Source organism: Muntiacus reevesi, chromosome 8 (genome assembly GCF_963930625.1).
Source record: "Muntiacus reevesi chromosome 8, mMunRee1.1, whole genome shotgun sequence".
Classification (NCBI taxonomy): domain Eukaryota; kingdom Metazoa; phylum Chordata; class Mammalia; order Artiodactyla; family Cervidae; genus Muntiacus; species Muntiacus reevesi.
The window spans coordinates 39,479,297-39,506,576 of record NC_089256.1 but is presented as its reverse complement, the minus strand read 5'-3'; the positions used below and the strand labels follow the sequence as shown (position 1 = coordinate 39,506,576).

The 27,280-nt window shown below is 39.0% G+C and overlaps 1 protein-coding gene across 1 annotated transcript in view; it reads left to right on the top strand.

The window, feature by feature from the left end:
* The window catches only part of LSAMP (limbic system associated membrane protein), a 664,196-nt gene extending 637,400 nt beyond the window's left edge, over positions 1 to 26,796 (top strand). Inside the window, exon 7 of the mRNA XM_065942930.1 lies at positions 26,572 to 26,796. Within this exon, the coding sequence (XP_065799002.1) occupies positions 26,572 to 26,669 (98 nt within the window). The 3' untranslated portion in view covers positions 26,670 to 26,796. The remainder of the gene's footprint in view (positions 1 to 26,571) is intronic.
* Positions 26,797 to 27,280: the final 484 nt, after the last annotated feature.

The window sequence follows — 27,280 nt, the reverse complement described above, 5'->3', positions numbered from 1 at the left end:
TATTTTAGAGAAATACATGGATTAGTAAGATATTTTGAGACTACTGAGTATAAAAGAATAAAAATACAAAGAAATCTACATTGAGCCAGTACCACATCAATGTATGGAAGTTTTAAAATTCTCTTTTTAATTAAAAATATCAGTAACCTATGCTTGATTAAATTTCAAGTACCACCTAAGCAACCCAGCCCTGGAAGGAACCCTTTAAATGAGAGCCTCCCTGCTTCTTTCTAAGCCATTTTACTATCTCTGGGGCTCAGCCTTTAAGTATACAGCACTTGATGATGCTAGATAAGACTTGGCAAAGCCTCTCAACCAGCTACTCTTGGATGAAATGAAAGTGAAATGATGTTGGAAGAATAAGGATTAAAAAGCTGGGATGGGGAAGGATCTAAGGAAAGACAAGTCAGTAGAGAATTAAGAGAATGAGAATAACTAATGGGCCATGATGGGGCTAAGATGATGATAACAGGGTGGAGCTAAGATGATAATGACAAGCTGGGAAACTGTTGAAGAGGTGAAGAGGAGGGTGGATGAGATGGTTTAGCAATATAAATGGTCTTGTCGAAATGAGAACAGAGTGTATTTATCCAGCTGTGAACAGTGTGATGAGAAAATATTAAGCTGAATCATTTAAACAGGCTGAATAATAATTGTAATAATAAAAATAAGATAGGATGTATAGAATATAATATGGAACAGTAGTCTCCAACTGCTCTATAAACGCTGAAAGCAGTTTAGCTATTTATTTTCAAAGCTGGAAACTTTAATACCAAGTAACCAGTGGAGGTTTAAAGCATTTTTCTCCTCGACACTTGTGGAACTAAGACACACTTGTTCACTGTGCTATTATTGACCTGTTCCATCTTAATGCACTTACAGAACTTTGGCATTAAATCACAACTTTCATCAAAGTTAGAGGAAAGCTCACTCTGCAAGGAGACTGGGTTTTCTTAGTGTCCATATGTACTGAGTGCCCATTTCAGGCAAAAATCTAGTCAGAATTTCTGAGCTTATGATACAAGATGACAAGCAGATCAGATGTGAATATGTAAATATGTTTTCTTTTTTATGGTTTAGACTGTTGTTAATTTTCATTTATCCATGGTCTTTATCTAACCAAGCTGCTAGGAGGAATGTAGAAAAGCATTATGATTATACTTACATTATAGGGCTTGGGGGTACCAAGTAAAGCATCTTATCTTTAATACAACATTCTCTCTCTCTGAAAGAACCTCAGAGAAGAGTTTAATTAAACCTGGGTTTTAATGAGTCAGATAGACAATACCTTAAAGTCTGAGCTGTTTCAGCATGTTCCGTTTATGGTTAGTAGCTTTGGGATGGAACTCTGAGAAACTCATAAGCTGAGACCCTCATGTTTAAAAGAAAGCATGTCTTACTACTCACCAGTACGTGTCATCAAGCACATTTGACTTCAAACTTCAGATGAGATTGTGTTATCATAAGTGGGTGGGATTAGGGAAAAGACTAAGAATCAAATTGTATCATGGCAAGAAGCTTATGTCATGGCATAACTCTTGTCCTGGTTTCAGTAATGTGGAAGGAAAAATTTTAAGGAAAATCTGAATTAGTATTTACCAAAATAAATTTTCCAGATGCTTGGCTAAAGCTGATATGAACTGGAGGGCTTAGAGGGAGGAAAGGAGCTCTTAGTTACCACAGCTTTATCCATCAGAAGTTAAACAGCTCAGCACCAGGACCAAGATACATGCCCTCAGTCTGATCACTACTAATTTAAACACTCCAAAAAGTCTGTAATCTTGGTGGGTTCTCCAGAGAAGGGTAGGATTCTATTTGTAAGGTTACCACAATAGGGTGTTATCCTCTACTCTAGCTAATTTTTTAAAGGCTTTGGATTTTAAATTTTACTAACAGCTCTCTGATCATTTAGCATTGGCAGGAAGGACAGACAAATGCTGTTTGAGAGATATGATCCCCTAAGTATGAAAATTATTCTGTTTTATAATTGTCCAAGTAGCTAAACGTGAGTGAGTAAGATATATCTATATCTATTTATCTATCCATATAAATTCTCCATGATGCTTACTATTTTTTCCCCTTTAGAGCGTGTTTCACCCACAATCCCCCACCCCCTTCAAGGTCAGTATGGTTTTTATCATCATAGCTCTATTGCTGGGTCATTCTCCATCATCTGTAATGTTCAAAACACAAAAAGGGATAAATACATTCACAAAATTCACATACACATACAAATAGGAGCCTTTTGAAAAGTCAGTCAATTGTCCTCACATTAATTGAAAGGTAGAAAATTGGTCTATACTTCAAGTTGGTCAGTAACTGGGGAGATAGTACTAAGATAAGAAAGTGATTTTTTGTTCAGTTAATACATATTGCAGGTAACTATAAACTTACATATTTGGAACACACCTAGTTAAATTCTGTAGCTCATAAAAATATGAATCTTCTAACTGACCACCTTATACAATCCAAATCTGAAATCATTTGTATCACTTGTTAAAATGAATTTATCTAGGTCACCAAAGGTTGAACTCAACCATATTATGAGGACATTTCCTTCTCTTAAAATTGTGGCTAATTTGGGGACTTTTCCTTTTAAACACAACTAATTTAGAAAACAAGATAGTCATTTGGTATTTTTTTTCACAGAACTTTCTATATACTCAAATTAAATTTTGCTCCCTATATCACATTTAGATTCAAGTTACAGCCCCAACCTTCTAGCTTAAGGCTATTTAAAGGCAAATTGGCAAATAAAATTAAAACAATACAAAAATCTGAAATGAAACCAACCTACCATTGAAATTAAATTCCAGAAAAGTGATTTGCAAATAACACTCAAAGACCTGGGGAAAAAAGAAGGAAAGTAGGCCATGCAAGGCCTCAGTGTGGAGAAAATAAATCCAATTAAACAAGATTATTATATACACTCTAAAGGAAATGTGCTCAGAATTAAAGGTTGGAAGCTGCTGTTTTCTAAGTTTGAAGATGGATCATGTTTCATTAACACTTGTCTAAACTAAAAATTAGGCCAGAAATGAGTGTAGATATGTAGAGTGTCAATAATGCAATTTGTTGCATATGCATATATTCACATATAGACAAACTTATTTTAATTATATTAGAAATGAGAATCGCAAGGTTTCAGGTATCAACTAGACAACTTAATAAAAGAATTATTCTTAAATTTCAAGTAAGGTCCAAAATATTTTTAGAAGAATTTTGTTGAATAAGATTCTTCCATAAAACATTGATGAAATCCGTTTTTTTTCCCAGCCACTAAAAATAAGACTGTTAAAATGTGCCTGTTTTTTTAGACATGACATGAGACTTAGTGTTCATGGGAAGTATCCCATTTTGAATTCCTGACATGCCGCAATTATTTTAAGACATTTATCTTCTACTGTTGCTGCAGAGATTGACACCATTTTATCGTGTTGCCATCTTGCAAGTATCTTGATGTGACAAACATGTACATACACATTTGTCCCAGTGGACAACATTCTCAAAGAGGTCATGCTCCATCCGAGACGAGCTTTGTACAGTGTCACTAAGACTCAAGGTATCCTTTATGAGAACAGTTCTGCAGCCCCAAAGCCAAATATTTAATCTGATTACTCTTTATGATACATATAACATTGAACAAAATGAAGCCAAACACTGTTCACAAAGGAACAGTCTTTGATATTGAAAAACAGTCTGGACAAGGATGGAGCTTGTGGGATTTTGTTGAACTTGATATTTACCCACAAACAGAATTGCTGATTGGAGAATGACCCTAGTTTGATTTTACGTTGTAGATAGACCGTAGATAATAGCTTCTTTAGATCCAATAGTTTTAGAGAATATAGTTTCTCTTACTACTAATACTTAGGGCTTCTGCTGGTAGAAATTGAAAAGCTGTTCATGGAGACTTGGGGTAGCTCGTGTGAGAGGTGGTTATAGAAAGTACCCTCTTAAGTTTCCTATTTCTTACAAGGACTTTTACTTTCTAGAATCAAATCTGTTTCCCCCTCCTTTTTCCAATCAAGATGGCGGCCCACGTGAAATGCAGTTTCCTATGGAAAAAAAATACTAACACACAGGATCCTTAATCTTTTTTATAGTGCCCCTTGAATACTGAAGTCTCTAAGAAAAGATGACTACTTCACTGTGGTCATAGCTCTAGGACAAGACACCTTCATTTCATTAAATATCCTATGTTGTCATCATCTATGTGGAATCCTACCTTTCCACCCTAAAGTGTGAAGATGTCTTGAAGCAGATGGTTGATGCAAATGGCTTGAAGGATTTTGAGCCAATTAGTTTCCTTAAGGTGTTTTGAAAGTAGGAGAAAGTCCCAAAGCTTCTTTTCTGTCCTCCCATGATAAAAAAGAGAGAACTTTCCCTTCTACTTTCCAGTAACAGAAACATATGTTTAATTTCAGCTGCTTCATTGTTAATATCTCTCATTGGAGGGTCTCCCCTCCTTACCCCCACTCTACATGGCTCATCAAGCTGACTGGGGATGAACAGCAGAGTCACAGCAGGAATGCAGTCCTAAACCCCTTCAAGCTGTGATTAAACAAAAACAAGGCTCAATAAATCAAATGTATTTCCCTTGGGTTCCCTTCATCATATTACTTGATTTTCTGCAGTGATAATAATAATACTGGAATTACACCAAAGAATAATTTGTATTGTCTGCAGCCAATTAGAAATTTTCAAATTTCCTTTCCTCTTATACCAGAAACAAAATAAAACCCCCCAAAATCAGGGTGCTTCCCTGCCCCTTAATTTAAGAGACACATATAAATAAATAAATAGTGTTCCATTTTTTATCTGTTTCTGATAGGTGTTTTTCCCATTAATTTTAATTTAGGTTTATTTATTCTGAAATGAGTCCTGAATTGCATATATTTGCATAACTATCCTTGACTATATCACTGCAGAAAATCCACTGAATTGTAAAATGAGGAAAGAGCCAACTCAAAATATCTGAGGGAGCTTTTCTCACTTTGTTAGTCTCAAATCATTTCCTGAGGGCTGTGAATACTGAGACATGGTAACAGTGCTCCCATCTCCTCCCCATCAACTTGCTTGTGCACAGCCCCTCATGACGGACATGCAAGGCTCTCACCTTTAGAAGGACCGCAGGTGCAGAGTGAGGTGAGGAAACCAGCCTCGGGAAGTTAAAAATAAAGGGAAAGAAGAGAAAAGTACAAGGACAAACCACCATTGTTGTGTGTTTATCACCCTCAAGTGAAGAATTCCCATGAGCTCAAGGCTCTCTGGTCGCAATCGCTGCCACTTAAAAAAAAAAAAAAAAATTAACCCTAGAATCTGTCTCCTCTGTTTGCCTCCCATCTGATTATTTATCCCAAGTGAACAGCCTTTCCATTCACTAACCCCATGTGGCGAGTGGGTTTGGGAAATATTGAGATTATCTTCCAAGTTCAGGCACTGCATTGGGTTTGTTCACAGCTGCTTGCCATTCCGTTCCTGTTTTTCCATTGATAAAACACATTGCACATGGCTGGGTTTGCATGATTAATACAGCTGTCTAAAGCTCGCTCTGAAAACAAAACAACCCCCCCTCCCAAATTAAAGTTTAAAAAAATTTAAAATCCTGCCCACAAACAAACCAGGCTTGTAGAAATCTGCAGTCCACCTGGCCTGCTTCCTCCCACAAGGGAGACCGGTGTTGCTAAGGGCAGGCCTGGCATCAGAACAGCCAGATTCTATATCCAGAAAGAGGAAGAGACGGACCTACCCTCACCTGGCACTCCCAGGAATGGGGAGTGATCCCAGGCTGTGAGGGTGCCTGGACCACCCCTACAGCTTCATTTATTTTCTGTAGGATATTTTCCCAGGTATTGAAGAGAGAATGTTTCTTTTCAGCTCCTTATTATAATAGCAGTGTCACCTTGTCTAGTAATAACAGTAATAATAATAATCATTAACATAGATAGTGGATTTCTCATGTAACAATAGAGTTCTAAGAGCTTTTGCATGTACTAATCCAATTAATCCCCACACCCCTAAGAAACTTACATGCACCTTCTCCCACACTTTTAACCATCAAATTCCACCCAAATTTCAGTCTATTCCTTGTTGCACCCAGGCACATATATAAACTCTAACACATTATAAATAGCCATTACATATGCCTTCGTGTTCATTAGATATGTATTAAATATATCTGTCTAATGAATTTTAAATACTCATTTAATTTATTTTATGTATTATAATGCTTATAATAAACAATACAGTTGCCTTAATATCCATACACCTTTACAAAGTTCATTTCCAGACCCACTCAACACACAGAGATTTGAAAGCTTCATCTTTAAAAAACATGAGCAGAGCTATCTGGCATCAGGACATCTAATTTCACACACTTATTCAGGCTGATTTACATACACACCTCTATTAATCATGGATAATTACTAGCATTGTTCTCTTTAATTCAGTTTTTCCAACTGTGAAATGGGAAAGAAATTATATTTTTCATGCCTACAAACTCAAAGTGGTGTTTTAAATAATATGTAAAAGAGAGCTTGAAGTTCCTCAAAAGAATGCTTATTGAATTCAAAGTAATCCTATTCAGATACACATTTGTCTTATAATTTTTAAAGATATACTTGTATCGAGTATTATGTTGCCTAGATATTAATTTGATAAAAATTTGGTTTGGCTTCATTATGTGCTTGTGCATAGTCACTCAATTGTGTCCAACTCTTTGCAATTCCATGGACTGTAGCCCGCCAGGCTCCTCTGTTCATGGGATTCTCCAGGCAAGAATCCTGGAGTGGGCAGCCATTCTCTTCTCCAGGGGATCTACCTGACTCAGGGATTGACCCTGGGTCTACTTCATTACAGGATTCTTTACCATCTGAGCCACCAGGGAAACCCTTGGCTTTGTTATAGATGGCTGTATTTTGGATTCTAGGGGTGTCTGAAATACCCACACTGTTAACAATTTAAATACAGAAGTATCCTAAGGCCAAACAAAGTATACTTTTCATTATTTTTCGCCACTGTCGTAATGCTCCACTTTAGAGGAGCCACGGCTACTACTGTGAGGCACACACTTGCAGTGGATGCCTGATTGGGCATTAGCACCTGTCAGACTAGTCTATAATGATCAATCTAAAAAACCTGCCCATTTTTTCCTGGTCAAAGGTGTAAAGCATGTCCTAGGAAAAGCTTCAGTGTTTAAGTGCATTGCTCCTTTCCCACTAGCCAATGGAAATAAGGGCCTTGATTTTATTGACAGAACTTAGGTAGCCATGTCAACACAAATTTACAGTAGAATCATGAGCCCTGATTAATTCACATGAAGATAACTGAGAGTTGACATGAATATCTGACAACCATCCCCTGACTCCTTTCATGGGAACAAAAGTCTAACTTCCTCCTGGTTTATCTCAAGGGGGATAGTTGGGCCTATACTTCACCTGGAATCAATACTTCACCCACCAGTTCAATGATTTAGACTCAACTGTAACAGGTGGGCCACACTACCAATCTGGACCCAGTTGTAACAAGCACTTCTCTCTGTTGAATCCACTTCTTCTTTTGCTCTTCTACCTTTTCTTTCTTCCTTTTGCCTTGTTTCCTAAGCAGTTCTTATTCTCTCCCCGTTAAAGTTTTCTAGCCAGAATAATTCTGAAATTTATTCATACTCTTATTTAAATGTCCAAAAGAAGCTTGGAAATCTTAACCTCTCTTAGAATTTACATTTAGCTTCAAGTGAAATGGCTAAAAATTCTATAGCATCAATTTAAAGGTAGGAGAATTTTTAGTCCTTGGACTCTTTCCTAATGCTTTTTCCTGTTTTCTTAGTCTGGATCTGCCTGTATCAGGCAGCCTTTCATGGTGATCCCCATACATAAACTTTGCTGTGCTATTTAGATTTCTATAGCCAGCAGGGACTTAAAGATGAATATATATATTTTTTGAAAATGCAAGCTCCCACTAAATTTTAATTAGATGGAAATATTTCTCTTCTATGAGCTTTATGAGAAAAAATATCTTTCAAAGTAACAATTACATGTGGGGATTAAGTTTAAGTAATTGACAGTCTTGTCTTTTTAATTAAAAGGAATAAAGCTGCCTAAGAAGAGCTCAAAGAGATTTGGAGCAGAAAATACTGGCTTGCTGCCCCAAAGTGTGACAAGACCAGGATCTTGAATGGACAGAAAATGCTCATACAGATCCCTTTGGTCTTTGGAGAGCACCCTCAGGGGTGCTCACCCTGGTGTTTGCATCAAGTGTGACATTTAGCAGGGGGGTAGCGATGTACTGGAAACTTCCAGTACATCACTGCCAAAAGGTAGCTCAGACAATAATGAATTTGCCTGCAATGTAGGAGACCTGGGTTCAATCCCTCAGTTGAATGTTAAATAGCCATGTACTCTGAGGAGAGTTGCTGAGTGTAGCCAAGAAGATGGTCCTTTCTTTGGAAGTTTTGCTCTAGGTTCAGAGAAAAGATCAAGAGTCCTTAAAGGAAGTGGCACTATTTAAGAGTCAAAAAGATGTATGTATATGTATAATTGATTCCATTGTACAATATAAACACAGCATTGCAAAGCAACTATGCAACAATAAAAATGAAAAAAAAAGGAAGTAGAAAGTTTCAAAGGAAAAAATGTCAAGAAAGAACACATAGTCTTCCAAGAATTCAATCATCAGTGCAGTCTTGGCTCCTGACAAATTTCATAGTATAGCCCTGCAAAACTATAATCTCTCATTTCAGTCTGCCCCTTGGCTCCCTCTCTTTCTTTTTCACCTGAAATTCTTATTTTTGTTATCTGTATTTCTTGATCTTCTTTTTTTCTACATTTTCCACCATATTCACCTTGTATTTTGTATGCACTCTCTCTTTGACATCCTTCAAACAAAATGAAAGAAAAGGTTTTGATGGTGTTAGTATTCAGGTCTAAACACTGGATACCACCTAGGGAAGCACCACAAAGCCATTATCCCATTTATCTGGAGAGGCTAGATACAAATGAACCTTCACAACAACCTCCCTTATACAGACACTCTGTCCCCACAATGGTCTTTAATCATCACAAGTCATTTGTAGGCATTAAATTAAACAAGCACTGCCATAGTGGGGAAAAACCCCAGCTTAAGGAGTCCCACCTTACATCTCCCCTTGTACACTGCTGTGAAGAAACACACCTGCCAAGTCAGGACACAGCGTGGCATAATGAGTTTGGAATTCCAATTTAAGGTGTTCATTTGTACCCAGATATATGATGGGAGTAGGCAGACCACTCACTAGGACTCCACCGAGAATCGTCAGCTTATATCCACTGCAAATCAGTAGGAGGAGAGACCTTACAAGTCATTTATCATGCTTCCTAATTGGACCCTGGGGAACTGAGCACTGCCATAGTTTATTGCACTATTTTACTCATCACAATGCTGGTTGTAAAAGAAAACGCTTCCCACATTTCTGTAACACATATGTACGTTTTAATACCTAGACATTACCACTAACAGAGTATCTTTGCTATAAATCACAGCTATCAGTCCACTCTACTTTATCTGCCCCATACTCACCCTGGAGATTCTATTTTAACCACTTACCTTCCAAACCTTGTAGTTCCAGTATGACTTTTCTTTTTTAACTACTTAAGAGAATCTTGCTTGGGGCAACAGTAGCATCCTGTGGTTTTAAAAAAACAAAACAAAACGGATAACTGTGCCTTGACTGAGTACCCATCCTGTGTACCATCCCATCCTCTTTAGCCCTCAGGATACTGAGCATCCCCACCCATGTGCTATGTTGGAAAGTTGCTTGGCTATTCTAAAGTGCTTACTTAACTGTACATGTGAATGTTTGGAGGGCAGAAATGACTAAGGAAAAAAAGGAAAGCAAAAAAAGCAGTAGCTTTCACTTCTCTTTGTTGAATCACAACTTAGAGAGTAACTTGGGAGATGTGTTCTTGTACCTGGAGTTCCTGAACACAGGTAAGTTCGTTGTGGAAGATTGTTTACTTCATGTCACAGTGCTGAAACAGACGGCATGCTCTCACCCACTGCAGGTTGGTCTTCTTTAAGGATCAACCTTCCCTTTCTATTAAATGTACTCTCCACTTGCCTTTGCTCTGTAAAGTTCCTTTTTTTTTTCTGTTGATGTTTTCTTTTCATCTGATTTTCAACCATTAGGAACACCAGAAAGAAACTTCATTTTCGATGGACAGTGAAAACTAGTTTCTGGCCCAGACGAAGTTTATTTGACAATACACAGTATTTTGGTTACACTATTCATTCTCTCAAAAAAAAAAAGTACCATCCTAGTATTTTCTATGTGTCAAGCTCTAGCTCTGAGCTAAGTACTTGGGAAGGGCTGTGAAAAGAAGCCAGACACGACCTCCACAATAATAGACCTTACAGACCTGCCAGGGCAGTAGTTATTGATGAGCAGTTATGAGAAACTATGCTAAGTTGAGGAGACCTGTGTGGTCTACGGAGAACTCAGCACAGGGACACCTTAGCTAACCTGGACCAGTCAGTTCTCTGACCAGTGAAAGGCAAGTTTAAAATTAAGGCAGAAAGAAGAGAAGAGAGAAAGGAGCAGAACATCCCAGGATTGCAGAGGATTAGAATCCAGAGACAGCTCAAAAATATGGGGGGAAAACCCACATTTTTTTCCTAATAGTTTCTTACTTTTCTTCATTTGCATCTAGCCTGTTTAAAAACAAAAGAAATGTGATAAACCAGTGGGGTTAAAAGAGAAGAGATGGGCATTACTACCTGTTACACATTTAAGATAAGAAAGAGCAGCTGTGAACTTGACTACAGACGTGTGTGGATAGTGTATACTATGTGGTAGGTGTTACAGAGGTGAGTTTTCTGGAAGATGCTGAGAGCCATTCTCTATCAGAGCATCTAGAAAAAGCTTTCAGCCTCTCAACAAGGAGGTTTGACGGTAGGCTTTTAAGTTAGTTGTAGGGATGGTCAGGTCAGTTGGAGCCATCTGTGTTTTCCAGGAGCTGCTTGCTCTAGAACCTGGAGGTATATGATGTTTCAGGTCAGTGACACAGCAGGAATTACACATAAACCCCTGAGGGGTCCTGGCTCTCCCAGGAGTACAGTCACTGCCAAGGTCCCAAAGCAGAACCGCCCTTACCAAGCTCTCTGCCCTGCGGCGGTCAGTGCTATAGACGCAGGCTCCAGGGTAACTCTGAGCATACCACTGTTTTTTAATCCCTTTTCTTCTTATTTGTGAGAGCCTTAAAATCCCAGGAAACCTCACAAATTCACTTATTTCTGCATTCAAATTCCACAGCGAGTTACCTTGTTTCATGGTATTTGAATGATTTAGTTTCAAAACATATGAAATGAAAACACATATTACACAGATTAAGGACAGTCTTGAATCCCTTAGAATTTAAATCTAAAATGTATTCTGAAACGGATCTGCAATTCACAATTTAGAGCATGGAAACAGAGGAAGAAAACCAGACAGGAGGCAAATCTCTAGAGACCTACACAAACCTGTACTTTTTAAATCCTTTTTTAGCAAGTCAAATACATGAAGGCACAGAAGGCTTCAAAATATACATAAAATTATGTTTTTTCAACTATAATCTACTTTACCCCAACAATAAGTAGATTCAGGGCTAGGAAGTAGCTCTTTATGAAATTAGATGACTGTTCTTTCATTCCAATGAGGGCCAAATACCAGGATTTTACCCACAGGTGCAATCGGTGTGTTATGGGCACAGGAGCATAGGCATTTGTTTCTTCTTTAAGGCAAAGAGTTCGTGTCTAGCCCTAATAACTTACTGATTCAAAAAAATTTACTTCTGGAGTTTTTCTATCTTATATGTATTTTTAGGTGGAGTGGCTCAGGGAAATTCCTTTATTAAACTTACCCCATTGGGCATTCTCTAACATTTTAATTCACTGATTATTAAAAATTAAACCTCTCAGGCTAAATAAGAACCCTGCAGGATTTGAGCAGGCTGGCTTGCTGTAAGAGACTTAATGAAACCCTCTCTTTATGCTGGGAGTGCTTAGTGAGCCTGTGCTTTCTGGAACAGTCCGTATCACCATTGAGCAGAGCCTGTCGCACTTAAAGTCAATTCAGGTACCTGTGCTTACTCCACAGGGCAATTACTTCAAGCGTGCAGTCAGAAGGACCTCATAAACCCATATAATACATATTTTATTACATTGTCATTTCATGCTGTAAAGACAATGTTCCTTATAGAAATTAGACCTCACCTATCTTAGCTTCTCTTTAGTTTCACTGTATAATACTAGCCAACTAAAAAGTAGGGGGGGGGGGGGCGGGCGGGGGAATTCAGTTTCCTTGTAATGATGTCAACTCAAACTAAAGAATCAGAAAATTATTATTTTCTTTTCCCCAGATTTAGGGGATTATTTTCTTTACCCCAGATTTGTTTTTATAAATAGCTTTCCATTCTGATAATAAATGTTATGTGTTTTCATTATGGAAGAATTTGAAAATATATGAAACTATAAAGAAGAAAATAAAGATTGTATATAATCTCTCTCCTCAGAGATAACACCATTAATATGATAGAAACAGATGTTTTGTCTGAATCTTTGAGTTGTTGTTGTGTTATAACATATTCGAGTGAAAACACCTGACCCGTTCTCTGCGTTCTGCCCCTCTGAGGCTGGCCTAGCCCTGTGTCTTGCTCAAGGTCACAGAACAGTCAGGTCCTGGAGTCCTGCCCCCAGGCCCCTGCCTGCTCCACAGGGACCAGCACACCCTTCCCTCTTCCAGGTCCTGAGTCAAACCTAACTTACCCTATAAGACATTTCCATTGAGTCACCTCCAGGGTTTCCAGTAAGAGTCCCCCTTACTGAACCTCCTACTTTCTCTCTCTAAATTGGGGTATAAGACAAAGTTGTCTTCTTTTTAATGAAATGAACTTTTATTTTAAAAATATTTTCTCTGATTCTCTCTAGTATATAACATAGTAGAGGGTTGGTCCACTAATTGATGAGAATAAGGAATGATTCTCAATTATTTTATTATATAATGAGACATTATATCAACATTCATTTTGATTTGGATATACTCATTCATTCAACACTGGATTATCACTAGAATATCCAAGGTGGCAAAAAGCTTGATACATCATTCATGTCTCTGACTCACTTTGAAACAGCATCAAACTATATGAAGTTCATTCCTGGCCATGGTCAATGATCAGAAGCCCCTAGGAGTATTTGAAAGTAAAGTGTAGGAGTCCTTTCTGACCCAAATCTAGCTAAGGGGGAGGTCAACTTGCCTTCTCAAATATTGATGACATGCTGAGCTAAGACTTATTTAGTTTCCCCAGCCAGTTTGACATATTTCCCTAGTAGTCAGGATAGCGATTGGCCTATTAACTAGGTAAGAAAACTGCTATAACCTTAAGGTTGAGGATTAGACCTATCCTATTTCTCTATGTTGGCTTTTCCCGCAGAACCAGACCCAGAATGATCACTGAGATTCTCAGAGAACATTACTCTATAAATATTAGGCATTAGAGTTTACCCAACATGGATATTGTACAAGAGAGAAAATTAAAACTCTAACAATCCAAATAGAAATCACAGGCATGTTTTTTTCTCTGACAAAAGGAAAAATAATAAAATTCTTGTAAGTAGAAGTTGCTAATCCCTAAAGCCTCCAAGTGGAGCGGAGAAACCATTGAGAAAGAAATTAACAACTTTCAGAGTGTGGCTTTGAAAATTGAATTAGTAAAAATATCCCCCTTTTAAGCCAATAGAATAGGAAAGGTTTTATTTTTCAAAATCTTGGCAAAAAAAAAATAAAGAGCACAAAAACACGTAAATTTCCATGGAGGACACTTGCAATGTTATGCTTCAGGTCCTCAGCATCAGTGAAGGAAGAAGTGGCACAGGGAATATTCTTATATGTTTATTTTATTAAACTTCTTAGTGATTTTAACCCCATCCCTCTCTCACTTTTACCAGACAATTGGAGGATAAAACTCCTGTTGAATTTGGACCTTCCCTTTCTGCTGAACATACATTCTTATTCATTTTGATATAGGAAACAAACAAACAAAAAAAGTCCAGTTAGTTAAATCCACTAATATGTTATTTTCAAAATCCCGGGCTCATCAGAAAGCTTAAAAAGAGTTGTGCCATAATGCAACAGAGAATGTTGCGTTGTTCCAATAACTGTGGCAGGTTGAAAAGTGAGCCGTTTATGTTCAAGTAAATACCCTGGAATTAGAACAACTGCGCAAACAGTATAAACCCTCAAACTCTATATATCCTACCCGTGAACTGGAATGAATGCTTATAAGCAGACGATCAGAGGGAAGTTGTCAGAGAACTAAAAATCAATTCTTCTCCTCATGGGTTTGTTGTACCCTCACCTCCTCTCCCAGATAGAATTCAAAGAAGGCAAAATGCGGTAATTCTTCATAAATATAGATACAGAAATTTCCTCAGGTAATGAGGGAGTCGAACACGACTGAGCGACTTCACTTTCACTTTTCACTTTCATGCATTGGAGAAGGAAATGGCAGCCCACTCCAGTGTTCTTGCCTGGAGAATCCCAGGGACGGGGGAGCCTGGTGGGCTGCCGTCTATGGGGTCGCACAGAGTCGGACACGACTGAAGTGACTTAGCAGCAGCAGCAGCAGCAGTGAGGGAGTTACCAAACTGTAAACTCTAGAGCTTCCATGAAGCATCTCTTGCCTTCACAACACTCACTTTAATGGCAAGAGGCCTAGTCATACCACATAGTGACAGATGAAAGGTAAGAAGAAATCTTCTGGACTTTGAAACAAACCAAAAAAAAAAAAGCTTGGGTGTTTATTTTCTAGGGTTTAAATTTCATGAGGATATTCATAATAAAGCTCAGTTCTCCAGAAAATGTTCCACCTGCCAGGGATTTGGAGACTAACGAAAGAACCTCCTGCTGCTGCTAAGTCACTTCAGTCGTGTCTGACTGTGCGACCCCATAGACGGCAGCCCACCAGGCTCCCCCGTCCCTGGGATTCTCCAGGCAAGAACACTGGAGTGGGTTGCCATTTCCTTCTCCAATGCATAAAAGTGAAAGTGGAGTCGCTCAGTCGTGTCCGACTCTTAGTGACCTCATGGACTGCAGCCCACCAGGCTCCTCTGTCCATGGGATTTTCCAGGCAAGAGTACTGGAGTGGGGTGCCATTGCCTTCTCCCAAGAACCTCCTAGCCCCTTATTATTCTTCAAATGACTGTGAATTCCCAACAGTCATTTTGCCTTTGTGTTAAGGCATGGTGGTTTCAAAGAATAATATTTCCACCTACCTAGAATTTTAGAGAGGGAAGTTCTTAAGGTATTGATGGATTAATTCACTCAGTTACTCATTCATTTATTCATTTATGTATTTAGACACTTATTCACCCAATCTATTGAATACAGACTCTGTACTGAAGAAATAGTGAGGTGGAGGCTACGGTAGTGAACAAGGAAGACGTCCTGCCAATGAGCAAGGCCCACTCAGCTCTTTTTGATGCTGCGTGTGCTGTGTGCTAAGTCGCTTCAGTCGTGTCCGACTCTGTGTGACCCTATGGATCATCGCCCGCCAGGCTCCTCTGTCCATGAGATTCTCCAGGCAAGAGTACTGGAATGGGTTGCCATGCCCTCCTCCAGGGGATCTTCCCCACCCAGGAACTGAACCTGTGTCTCTCTTGTCTCCTGAATTGGCAGGCAGGTTCTTCATGATTAGTACCACCTGGGACATTTGTCTAACACGGCTGGTTGCAAAGAATCTAAAAGTTGGAAATCAAAGACATATTGGCATAAATAAATTTATCAAGGCACTCACCTTTTCTAGTATTAAATTCTTTTCCCCATTGCTGCCTCCTACATCCTCATCAGGAGCTGAAATCTAAGCATATGACAATAATGCATTCACAGAATTTTAGAACTTTCTTTGTACTTGAACCCCCTAAAGTTTTGTCCATTGTACTGCTGCTGTAGATTTATCCTTTTATTTCATTGTTTAGACTGGCACTACCATGCTTACTTGTTAAGTCTATTTGCTGAAGCAAAATTGACGTGTGGAGAGAAGTCTTCAGGAGAGGCATAAAAATGGTAGGTGTCAAGTGTATTCTAATGAGTATATCCAGGAATCCCTACAGAATTGGTGTCCCTGGCAAGGAAATTTTACTCAAGAACTTGAGAGCGTCTTCATGTTGGAAAAGAAAGAATTATTGTCAGTTGTTAAGGACCAAAACTTTTTTTTTTTTTTTTTTGGTCTGTAATAGGAAAGACTCCTTTTGAAAATAACAAAATAACTTTTTTCACTACTGCCACCTGTCGGACAAAGGTAATTACTTTAGACAGCGCAGAGGAAGATGTCTTAGTATTCCCACCAGATGGCAGCACACAACCAACTTTTCAAAGAGTCCTCCTCAAAAGTATTCAGAATTTTGCTCCTCAAAAGAGAACGGTCTATTCCAACAGAAGTGGACGAATAAGACATAGTAATACAAAATTAAAATTCCGTTCTCTTTTTTCTAAATACAAGTGGAATTCCAAGTCTTAAGATCGTTGGTATTTCACAAACTACGTCATTCATTGCCATAGGGAAGACTTCCTAAACTTTAACTGGCAGTTTGCTTTTTAAAGATAATTTAAACAAGAGTATATTTTTTATCTGATTTTTAAAAATAGTTTCTTCATAGAGTGTAAAGTTTGAGCAATGTTTTTAAATTCTTTTGTTAAATTATTTTTAATCTGTGTGTCTGTTTAAGGCAGTGTCTGTTCCCATTTAGGACACTCAGACTTTTGCTCAAGTCTGTTCCCTTTACTGGTTAACCTATTGCTAGTTTTCTCCTGACCAAAATGCTCCCTAACAGACTATCACTTCAGTGTGCTAGCATCTTGTTTTGTTCATCTGTAGTACTGTCGATTTTTTTAAAAAAACTTTTTTGAAACAGTACTGCCATGGCTGACTTTGAAGATCTGTTTTTCTCTTTTTCCACAAAACTTTTCCTGACAGTGTCCTCTGTAAGGGATTTTTACCATAAATCTGACAACAACAACTCTTATTTATTAAGCAATTAGCATGTGTCTGGCAGCATTCCAAGCAGAGTATGATAACTATCTAAGTGATCTAACAAAGCTGTTGTTGTTTAGTCACTAAATCTTGTTGATCTCTTTTTCTACTCCATGGACTGTAACCTGACAGGCTCCTCTGTCCATGGGATTTCCCAGGCAAGAATACTGGAGTGAGTTGCCATTTTCTTCTCCAGGGTATCTTGCCAACCCAGGGATTGAATCTTAAATACAGATTCTTTATCATTGAGCCACCAGGGAAGCCCCAGAACAAACTTAGAGGAAGTATTTAATTAAACTTACTTTACAGTTGATGAAACTGAGGCAAAAAGAAATGAAGTGATAATTTCTAGTTAAGCAGAACTGTTGGTTTCCCTGCCTGCCCAAGTTCTTGAACAATTGCTTGAAATTATTCTATGAGACCTGGGATGGACCATGGGAAACCTCAGGGGTTCTTTACATGAAGATGATCCCATCAGGGAATCTAAACCCCTTAGGGTGAAGAGCATCACTCTGTGACCCTGATCTACTGCAGCTGCTGTGTTCAGTCATGTCTGACTCTTGCAACCCCATGGGCTATGTAACCCACCAGGCTCCTCTGTCCATGGGATTTCCCAGGCAAGAATACTGGAGTGGGTTGTCATTTCCTTCTCCAGGGGAGAAGAGACCAAAGTTACATCTTTTGCGTCTCCTTCATTGGCAGTTGTATTCTTTACCACTGCACCACTTGGAACCTTGAGAGGCCCTTATAAATTCTAAAGAATGATAAACCAAAGAATTTGAGTAAAGAAAGAGGAGAAGTTGTACTTTGCACAGGAGCAGAGCCAAACTTTCCCCAGTCAATATTGAATCATATGAATGTCTTAGTGATAACCCTAGAGTTATGTAAGCTATACTTACTCAGCCTTGCTATCATAAAAATTCCAGAGGGGTATTATGAATAATGGACAGAGTTCTGCCTGGAGAAGTGGAGCCCTGAATTTCAGTCTCAGCTCTGCCTCTTGCTGTCTGTGTGACCTTGGGGAACTGATTAACCTGTCTGGGCCTCAGCTTCCTCATATTTTGATGAGCAATTCTCTACAGAGACTTTGGGCAATATTTGAAGGCAATATGCTGATGTTAAAGAAAAGTTGTGAGAACAGGTATTATGAAAGAAAACTAGTGCCAGCATGTTTAATACACAAATGAAACATTGCCGGTCAGGTGATCTGTGTGGTCAACAGGTGGACACCAGCATTTAAGTCTTAATAGAATCTGACTTCACTTCTAAGGTGACAGTGACCTCAGTAGCTGACTTCTGCTAGAAGAGGAGCAGAAATCATGCTCCAACCTTCTGAATGGACCTCCATCCTTCTGCAAGTAATGGACTAGCTCTTCAAGGACAGAAAGGCAGGTGCTGATGGCTTTGAGTGTCTTCAGAAGTGCACCAGCAATCATGGCATAAAAGAACATTCACATACCCCACCTGCCCCGCCCCACATCTGTCCTCACTTGTGGACACAGTTTGCTCTATGAACAGCCCAGCAAATGCTGAATAGTAGCCATTTTCAAGACTTTGGATGCTAGGGCAATGGTGCCCTTCTTATAGCCATCATGAGAATGCTAGAAAACATCAGGCTGTTTGAGATTTCTCCTTGTGATCTCCTTAGATCATAAAAGCAAAAGGAAAATCTGTGAGAGAGAGGATTCATAGGTTGCACTGAACCTCAAAAACTTTGCAGACCTGCTTCTGAAGCTCTACCCCTTTGTGCTAAATCAGAGGATGATGATTTTAGCTACTCAGATTCTCTGTTGTTTTAACAGAGTCTCAGCTCCTCTGTTAGGAGGATGCCTGGCATATCTTTATTCTTCTCATATTTCAGTGATTTGGCCCATTCTGCTCTGGTCCATTGTGTACTTAGAATGCCGTCATTCACTTGCTGTGCCAACAAGGAAGCAGTAACAGACACAGTTCCTGCTTCCATGGAACTAATAGTCCAATAGTGAAATAAGCATTCCTCAAAACACCAGACAAATACATTTTGAAATTAAATATATATATTTTTATAAATATATATATAATATATATATATTAAATTATATTGTTTATAATATCTATATTATAAACAATATAATTTGAAATTAAAACTGAGATGACTGTTGTGAAGGAGAACAGAGCTTATAAGAGAGGGACCAAGGAGACAAAGGAAGACTTCTGTGTGGAATTTGTAACTAAATTTTGATGGGTGAGTGGGATTCCTAGTAGAGATATCATCAGGCCATAGACCCCACGGCAAAGAAAACGGGGTACCATGGAGCATCAGGAAGGTTTGTGGGCTGGGATGCAGAGATAATAAACATCTCCACATGAGATGAGGCTGGAAAGGTGAAAGGGCAGAGCCATGGATGTCATGCTAGGTATTCTGGTCTTTATTCTGGAAGTCATGAGAAAGCATAAGCCAGTTTCAAGCAGGACGGTGAAGTGACTGGGTTCCAAATCCGAAGCTTCTTTTTCACTTCAGAGTCCAGGTCACTTTATGCCCTTAGTGAAAGCATGCCACTCAGGGATGCAGGGCTGCGTCCTGATCCTCACAGGGAAGAAAACCTATGTCCAGCTCCCATGGTTCGGGCTCTATATCTGATCAGTCATCCAGTTGGTCCTGAGATTCAAAGTATCCTATGGAAATTTTCCGTATTTACTTCTAAATACCGAGGAGTGCTGTGCTTTAATTAATCAAGATACTTAAAAGGGAATCCAAGCATTTTACCTATAGAAGCTCTCCCAACACTGAGAGTTATTAATACACTCAACAAGTGTTTATTGTATACCTGCTACATGCTGGGCTCTGATCTAGGCACCAGGGTACCATGGTTGACAAGATATGCACTGTGACTGCCTTCATGGAGGAGAGAAACTGAACAAGCAAGTGAGTAATTGTGTAACATGGTGAAAAGGAGGGATCAGGACTATTAATATTAGCAAACCAGGGTAAAATAACAGGAAGTCACAGAGGATACCATTTTTGAGAAGATGATGGGGGAAATCCTTCCTGACATTTCAGCAGAAATCTGAATGAAGTGACTGAACTGGCCAGGCAGAGGCCTGGGGAGGGATATTCCAAGCAGGTGTGAGGGTAAAGGTTGTAATGTTGGAAGGGATTTAGTGTATTAGAAAATAAAAAGGTAGAAAGGAAAAGGAAGAAAGGTAATCGGTGTGAGTAGAGCAGACCAGATGCAAAACAGTAGAATGGGGTTGAGGGTGGGGAGGCAGACACAACCTCTCCTTGGCTACATTGCAGTCAAGGGTCCTTTCATCTGCCACACTCAGAGTTCTCGTACTTGTCTGCGCTCATCACATGTTACATCAAGTATCTGAAGCTGCAAATTGGTTTTGCCACCTCCAACTGCACATTTGTTCCAACAAGGCAGTCTCTTTCTATGTATGTTTCTTTCAATCTCTACCAGTATATGTTCCTATGAGCGTGTTCTTCTCACCTTTCCTCTCATTCTCCTTTCAGTGGAGAGTACCAGACTACCTTTGTGCTTACTCTCAATTGATTCAGAATTTTTTACTTGTTTTTGTTTTGCTAAATGTTTCCTTTTTAGAAATTGGCACCACCGTGCACGTCAAGCAAAAAGGTATGGTTCTTATTTCGATTCCCTTCTGTATGTTAAAATTAAGAGTCCACAGCAACACATTGGAGCTATCTGCACACGATTATTCCCTATTGATAATTTGTGATAATAATTTCCACGACACATTTGCCACTATTTTTCCCAAACTGTGAACTTTCTCATTTACAAAAAGTCTCTGATCCAACAAAGACCCCTCTATTGTTTTTGACTTATTCATTTTTGAATCTCTGGAACTGAGCAAGTTATTCCCTCTCTCATTGTCCTTAAGTTCCCTTGGTTAATTCCTGCAGAGCTGCACTTTTGGAAATGTCCACTTCCCAGTGACAGGACTCTCAGTTGAGACAGAGAGTCTACTTCACCACCCCTCGTTGGCTGTTGAAGCAGATATATTGCTCAAGGAGATAGAGTAGGGGCTCCAACAATGAAGCTCTTGAGCATCCCCTATTCCTTCCTGCCAGAACCTTCTCCCAGGTCTTCATATACCTTCACCCTACCACCCTATACCCAGGCTGCAGGGACATCTGGCAACTGCCTTTTTGTGCCGTCAAACTGCCTCATGTAGCTCTGTCAGCCACGTGGCATGTGATTCACACACTTTCCCCTACAAAGACAGTATAGTCAGGTCAACACTTCATGACATGGACCCTAAGATTCAAACAATTACCAATTCTGATGTGTTATCTTTACAAGACCAACAGAAATCCCTAACAGTGTCTGTTCACATACCAGAGTCATAGAAAAATCTGTGTGGCAGCACCACCCTGCATAAATTTTCATGGCCACCCACTTGGATTGATAAGTGTCTCCTATGAAAATATCTTCTTGTCTGAGTGTCAAAGGGGCTGAGGCTATCAAGATAACTCTCAAGAGTTAAAACCTATTCTTATGGTCCTTAGACCCAACCAGCCAATGAGCCTCAGAGATGGTGGACCAGCTTTGTTGGTTATACCCGGGAAAGGGCCAGCACCTAGTTTATGACCAGTGCTAGCAAGCCCTCACAGAATGAAGCAGGGAAGACGTGACCAGAAATATGTATATAGGATCAAGATTATTTGGGACAAGAAGTGTAAACTGCTGTCCTCTTCATACCTTCTTCTCTCTGCATGCCACGATTGTCCATTATATTTGAATCTTAAGTAACTGGTGTTGTTAGAACACAATGATACCACAGAGCTTTGGAATGGAGGGGAAAATAGAGCACGTGATTTTTTTTTTTAATTTCAAAGATCAACGAGAAAATTCCTAGTGTCACTCAAAGGAAACTAATGGCCTAAAGTTTCAAGATTTTGCAAGTCAAAATATTTGATGTTTTGATGGAAAAGGTGTGATAATTCCAACTTCATTGTGAGAATACTTCAGACTTACCCAAGACTGTCTTTACAGAAAGGGGAGATAATGCATAAAGAATTATGGAGATGGAACCCAAATTTATTTCCAAGACACACTACTCAAAGAAAACATCAGTATACCCACCTCTTACAATTTGCTCCAGCCTGGAAATTACAGGCTCTCCTCTCCAGCAGATTCCTTCACAGAGGAAGCTGTACTGGCAGAAAATGGTCAGGAGGTGGCACCAAAGTCAGTCTTTTTCCCTTTTAAATCTGGCTCCAGGCCACTGAGGGGGCCTCAGTCTGGGCATCTAGATAATATCTAGGAGACATTTAGTAGATTATTTTTCTCCTTTGTTTAACAATTGCTTTGCATATTGTTTAGGTTTTTATTTTAGTCATTTTGTCAATCCTTATTAATTCTAAGAAGAGTTTGAGCTTAAATTCACCTGGCCCTTCTTTTCTTGTATGGCTGAACTATGTATAAGAATAAAATGATAAATGATCTGGATTCCTTAATGACTAGAAGGAATTCTCAAGGATTGCTGAGGGTGTGATTAATTATTATTTTGAATAAATCTGATCCCAAATCCTGCAAAAGAGTCTGAAGTACTCAGCAGAAACAACAGAAATGTGTTGGCCACATTGAATCACAAAGTGTCTCCAAGGACACACTCTTTAAAGCAGGGGCTGAACAATCACCTTGTCCTTTTGTTGAGATTTTGCTGAAAGACAAATCAATCGGCTTAGCATCATGCATCTGATTTGTAGTGTAGAAACATGCCCCCAAATACTCAGATCTCAAAATTTCAGGATGCTCTATCAATCTTGCCCTTAATAACCAATTCCCTTGGATAAGCATTGTCCTGGCAGAGCGCTGTCCAGTGTCCACCGTAATACAGAATCTCAACCATCTTTGGAGTTGAAAACCTTGACCTGGAGTGGTGACTCAAGATTCCCACTCCCGCTGCAGCTAAAGTTTGCACTTTTCATGTCAAACATTAAAAGCCTTGACCCAGTTCACAAACCAGTGTCTTTGATCCAGAGGTATTTCATGCCATCCTATAACACAGACTTCCAGAGTTAATGACAATAATGACAATCTTGTTGCTGTTGTTCAGTCACTAAGTCATGTCTGACTCTTTGGACTATAGCAAGCTACGCTTCCCTGTCTCCCAAACTTCGCTCAAACTCATATCCATTGAGTCGGTGATGCCATACAACCATCTAATCCTCTGTTGCTACCTCTTATTAAATGTTTACTAGATAAAAACACATACATATATATACATATATATATATAGGATGTGACTAAATACCAAAATATGATTTTTTTCTGTTATGTGAAAAACATGTAGCAATTTTTGAATTGTGGTTCTATTTGCCCATCTATTCTTAAGGCTAATTTATGTTTGCAGACTCTTGCTTTCATTATATCTGTCAGTGTATAAAAGCACTTGCTGAGTGTGGCCATCTGGTGTGGGAAATAAGATTTATCATTTGCATTTCCACAAATAAGCAGAAATTTCATAAGTATGAACTAAAATATAATTAATGATTTTGCTGATGATTCTTCCATGAAATAGCCATTAACTGAAGTAGTCTCCTATGCAGTCATATATACATGTATCTGTACTTTTATACACATTTGTGTTGATTCCCCAACTACCACCCGTTTACTGTTGTATTTTTTCAAGCCTATTTATTTACTCTCAAAACCAATTATTAAAAGAGCAAGTCATATAAGCACATCAAATAGCTATATGAGAGTACTTAATGCACTTAATAAATAATAATTGATAGAGATGAAAATATCTTTCAGAGAGCCACAAAATATATTTCAAATATGTAATAATGATTATATTAGAGATAAAATTAAAGATTATTAAAAGAGTCATACTAAAATTCCCTATGTATAACATAGAATAGCATGTAAGAGTAATAGCTAATTGTCAATTTTGTGTGTTAAAAGAACTTTAACGTGTATATATCATATATGTCTATGAGTATGCATATAACAAATATACTTCTCTTGGTATCTCCATATATATGCGTACATACATTAGCAAGAATGTTATATGTGAACATGTGTATCTAGGTTCATATATGCATATATCATATTTTTCAGTGATGGCATTTTTGTTTTTTCAAATATTTACTATCCTTCAAGTAAAATGGTTTAAGACTAGACTTTTTAGGTTCCCCCAGGTACCACTCAACTCCAAGATGTCTGAAAGATAGTCCAACCTGTCCCAGCACTAAAAATGAGATTAAGGAAATAGGCAGAATTGAGTCTGAAAACCGGTTTTCAAAGGATCCCTGGAGCAAAACAAAAATCATCCTTGCTTAACCCCGTCTGGCCTCAATTTGTGTGTAGTCTTTCTCTGTTTGGGAAGCATCACTGACACACTAATCCAAACAAATGTGCCACAGAACTCATGACATCTAAAGCTTAGAGAGAAATTAAAATGATAGGGAATTGCATTGCCATCAGGCTGGAGGCCCTGGGGAGGGGCCATTACGGGAGCTTAAAGGTCCCCAAAGCCCAAAAAGAATGGCGTGTGTGTGGGGGGCGGTGAATTAGGAAAAACATTGACTTAATACCTAGATTCTAGTGCCTGGTCACCATTACTAATCAGGTGCTTTATGCAGAATGCATAATCTTCTTGAACCTTAATTCCTCATGTAAGGCATGAACCTGAAAGTAGCTAAAGTGTCTTATTCATATAATCTTAAAGTCATTTAGAAAACTTAAAGAATTGAATGGATATTTAAATCGTTTATTCTGTGTTTCCATAGCTCAACACATAATAACACTCAAACACTCACTTTATACTGTAACTATGCTATTCAAACTTTATATATAGATTATAAATTAAGTAGCATTTTTAATATTCTCAATAAGACATTTCAGTTAAAAAAAAAAAGATCTATTGAAAATCATTTTTTCAAAGATAATGGATACCTTCCTGTTGCTTTGTTTGTTCGGGGCTACTATTTTCAACAAACCCAGACTTCATTTGCCAAATGTTTGGCAGGAGACTCAGGGCACCGCTTCACTACATAACCGCACGGAGCAGCAGTGGCAGGCACAGACTCCAGAGTCGGTCGCTGGGGAAAGCCCAGCTCTCTGCTTACTGTGTAAACTCCGTGGTGAAAACCTCTCTGTGGCTCCCTTATCTCCCTGGAAAGCAGGGTTCACTAGAGGACCTGCCTTGTAACATGGTTGTGTGCTTATATTTGTGAAGCATTTTTAACAGGACTTGTAGTAAGTGCTATGTAGTTGTTTCTTGGTTGTCTTTGGTTGCTGTTTTCCTATAATATTATTTTTATTGATATGTGAAACATAGATGGGAGAATATTTTTATATTCAACATTTTCCCAGTTATTTTATATCTGACCTGGTATGTTGGTAGACAATCTTGGAAATGTTCATGTGCCAGAGGATGCCTCCATTGCACTTGCACAAGTACAAACACCCACACTCACATACACACTCATTCACACATACTGATTTCCTCAAGTGCCCTCAAAACTTCCAAGTGACCCATAGTTACAATGACACCATTTTTTCCTTTTGAATGTCATGTCTAATCATACAGTCTTAAATCCAAAAGTCTCTGTTGTGAAAAATTGTTTTCCTCTTGTAATGAATTTAAATGAACAGAATTATACAACAGGAAAAAATGCAACAAGCAAAGCATAGGAGGCAAGCTCTAGACCTACACTCACTGCCTCAATTCTTTCTGTGTAAATACACAAATCACTTACCCACTCTCTTCTCCATTTGCACACCCACATCCCCCCAATTCTGTCTATATTGGGAAAACTCAGGTTGGCAGTGGGAAACCCACAGATAGCCCCTCAGGATGAATTCTGGGCAAGTGCAAGTCTCAGCTCTGCTCCAGTTTGGACCTGCCTGGCTAGGTTTGTTTGTTTTTATTGTCATCATTAGTTTTTAAAGTGTCAAATGAAGGGTTTGGACCAGATGACCCCCTGCTGCTGCTTAAAATCCCACCACGAGTTGACTTATTTTCTGCCTTGCAGCTAAGGTGCCACCCAGCCAAAAACGTTAGTTTAAAACAATTCCTCTCTCCATTAACAAATAAATAGCTACTGCTAGCACCACCACCCCTCCCCCGCCCCCTTGAGAAGAGAGCGTCACAGACTGGTTCCACGGTTTATTGATGGAGATGCTGTGGTGAGTCAGCTGGAGGAGCCCTGGTCTGGCTGCTCTAGGACCCTCAGCAATGCTTGGAATCTCAATGGGTGCTGACATCTTACTGCTCTGCAGAGCAGAGAGTGCAGGATAAACTTGGGCGGAGAGGAGACTGATCCAGCATCACAAAAGACACCCCTTAAGATACTTAGAGCTCAACCAGAAGGATTTAGAAAAGATGGTGAGTCCTTCTTAGACTGTATATAAGTGCCCTCCCTGACTTTGAGATGCTGGTACATGGCCCAGTTTGGGGCCATGAGATAAAGAGATAAAGAGCTTTTACCTTTGAGATAAAGAGCTGTCAGTTGTGACATAGAGTGGACCGAGGGATGTATTAATTACTTTCTTTTCTCTCTTTTGCACTGCAGGACCTGGGTCGGTGAGAGGAATAAATGGATCCATCAGTCTGGCCGTACCACTGTGGCTGCTGGCAGCATCTCTGCTCTGCCTTCTCAGCAAATGTTAATAGAATAAAAGTTTAAAAATAATTAAAAAAAACACACAAAAATGCGTTACACAGGATACAGAGCGAGAGAGAGAGCGAAATGGGGGGAGACTGTTTCTTTCACATCTTTGTGTGTTTATAAATGAAGGGGAAAATAAGAAAATGAAGAAGAAAATACAACATTTAAAACAATTTTAAAGTCCATCAATAAAAATTGAAGTATAATTCCAGGTGGGAAAAGTTCTACCAAGAAATGTGTATATCTAAGCAAATGTAGACTGTGTAAAGACTCCATCATGTAAGGAGATTTGATTTATAAAAAAATGACAAGTGAAGAAGTACCAGATGGGTATTAACCCCCCACCACATGCGCACACACACACACACACACACACACACACACTTTATCCTTCCTTCATCCTTTTTCATCTGCGGGGAAAGAAAAAAATACGGTCTTGCCTTGGTGTTTATACTTCCAACATCATTTTATTCTGTTTTTTAATTTGAACTGACGCATAGCCATTCAGACTATCAATGGAATCCATGCTGGAGTCCTACCCTGACTCTTTATCTGGCTTTCCTGCCTCCACCCTCCCTCCAACTTTTAAGACCATCTCCGTGCTCCATCTCCC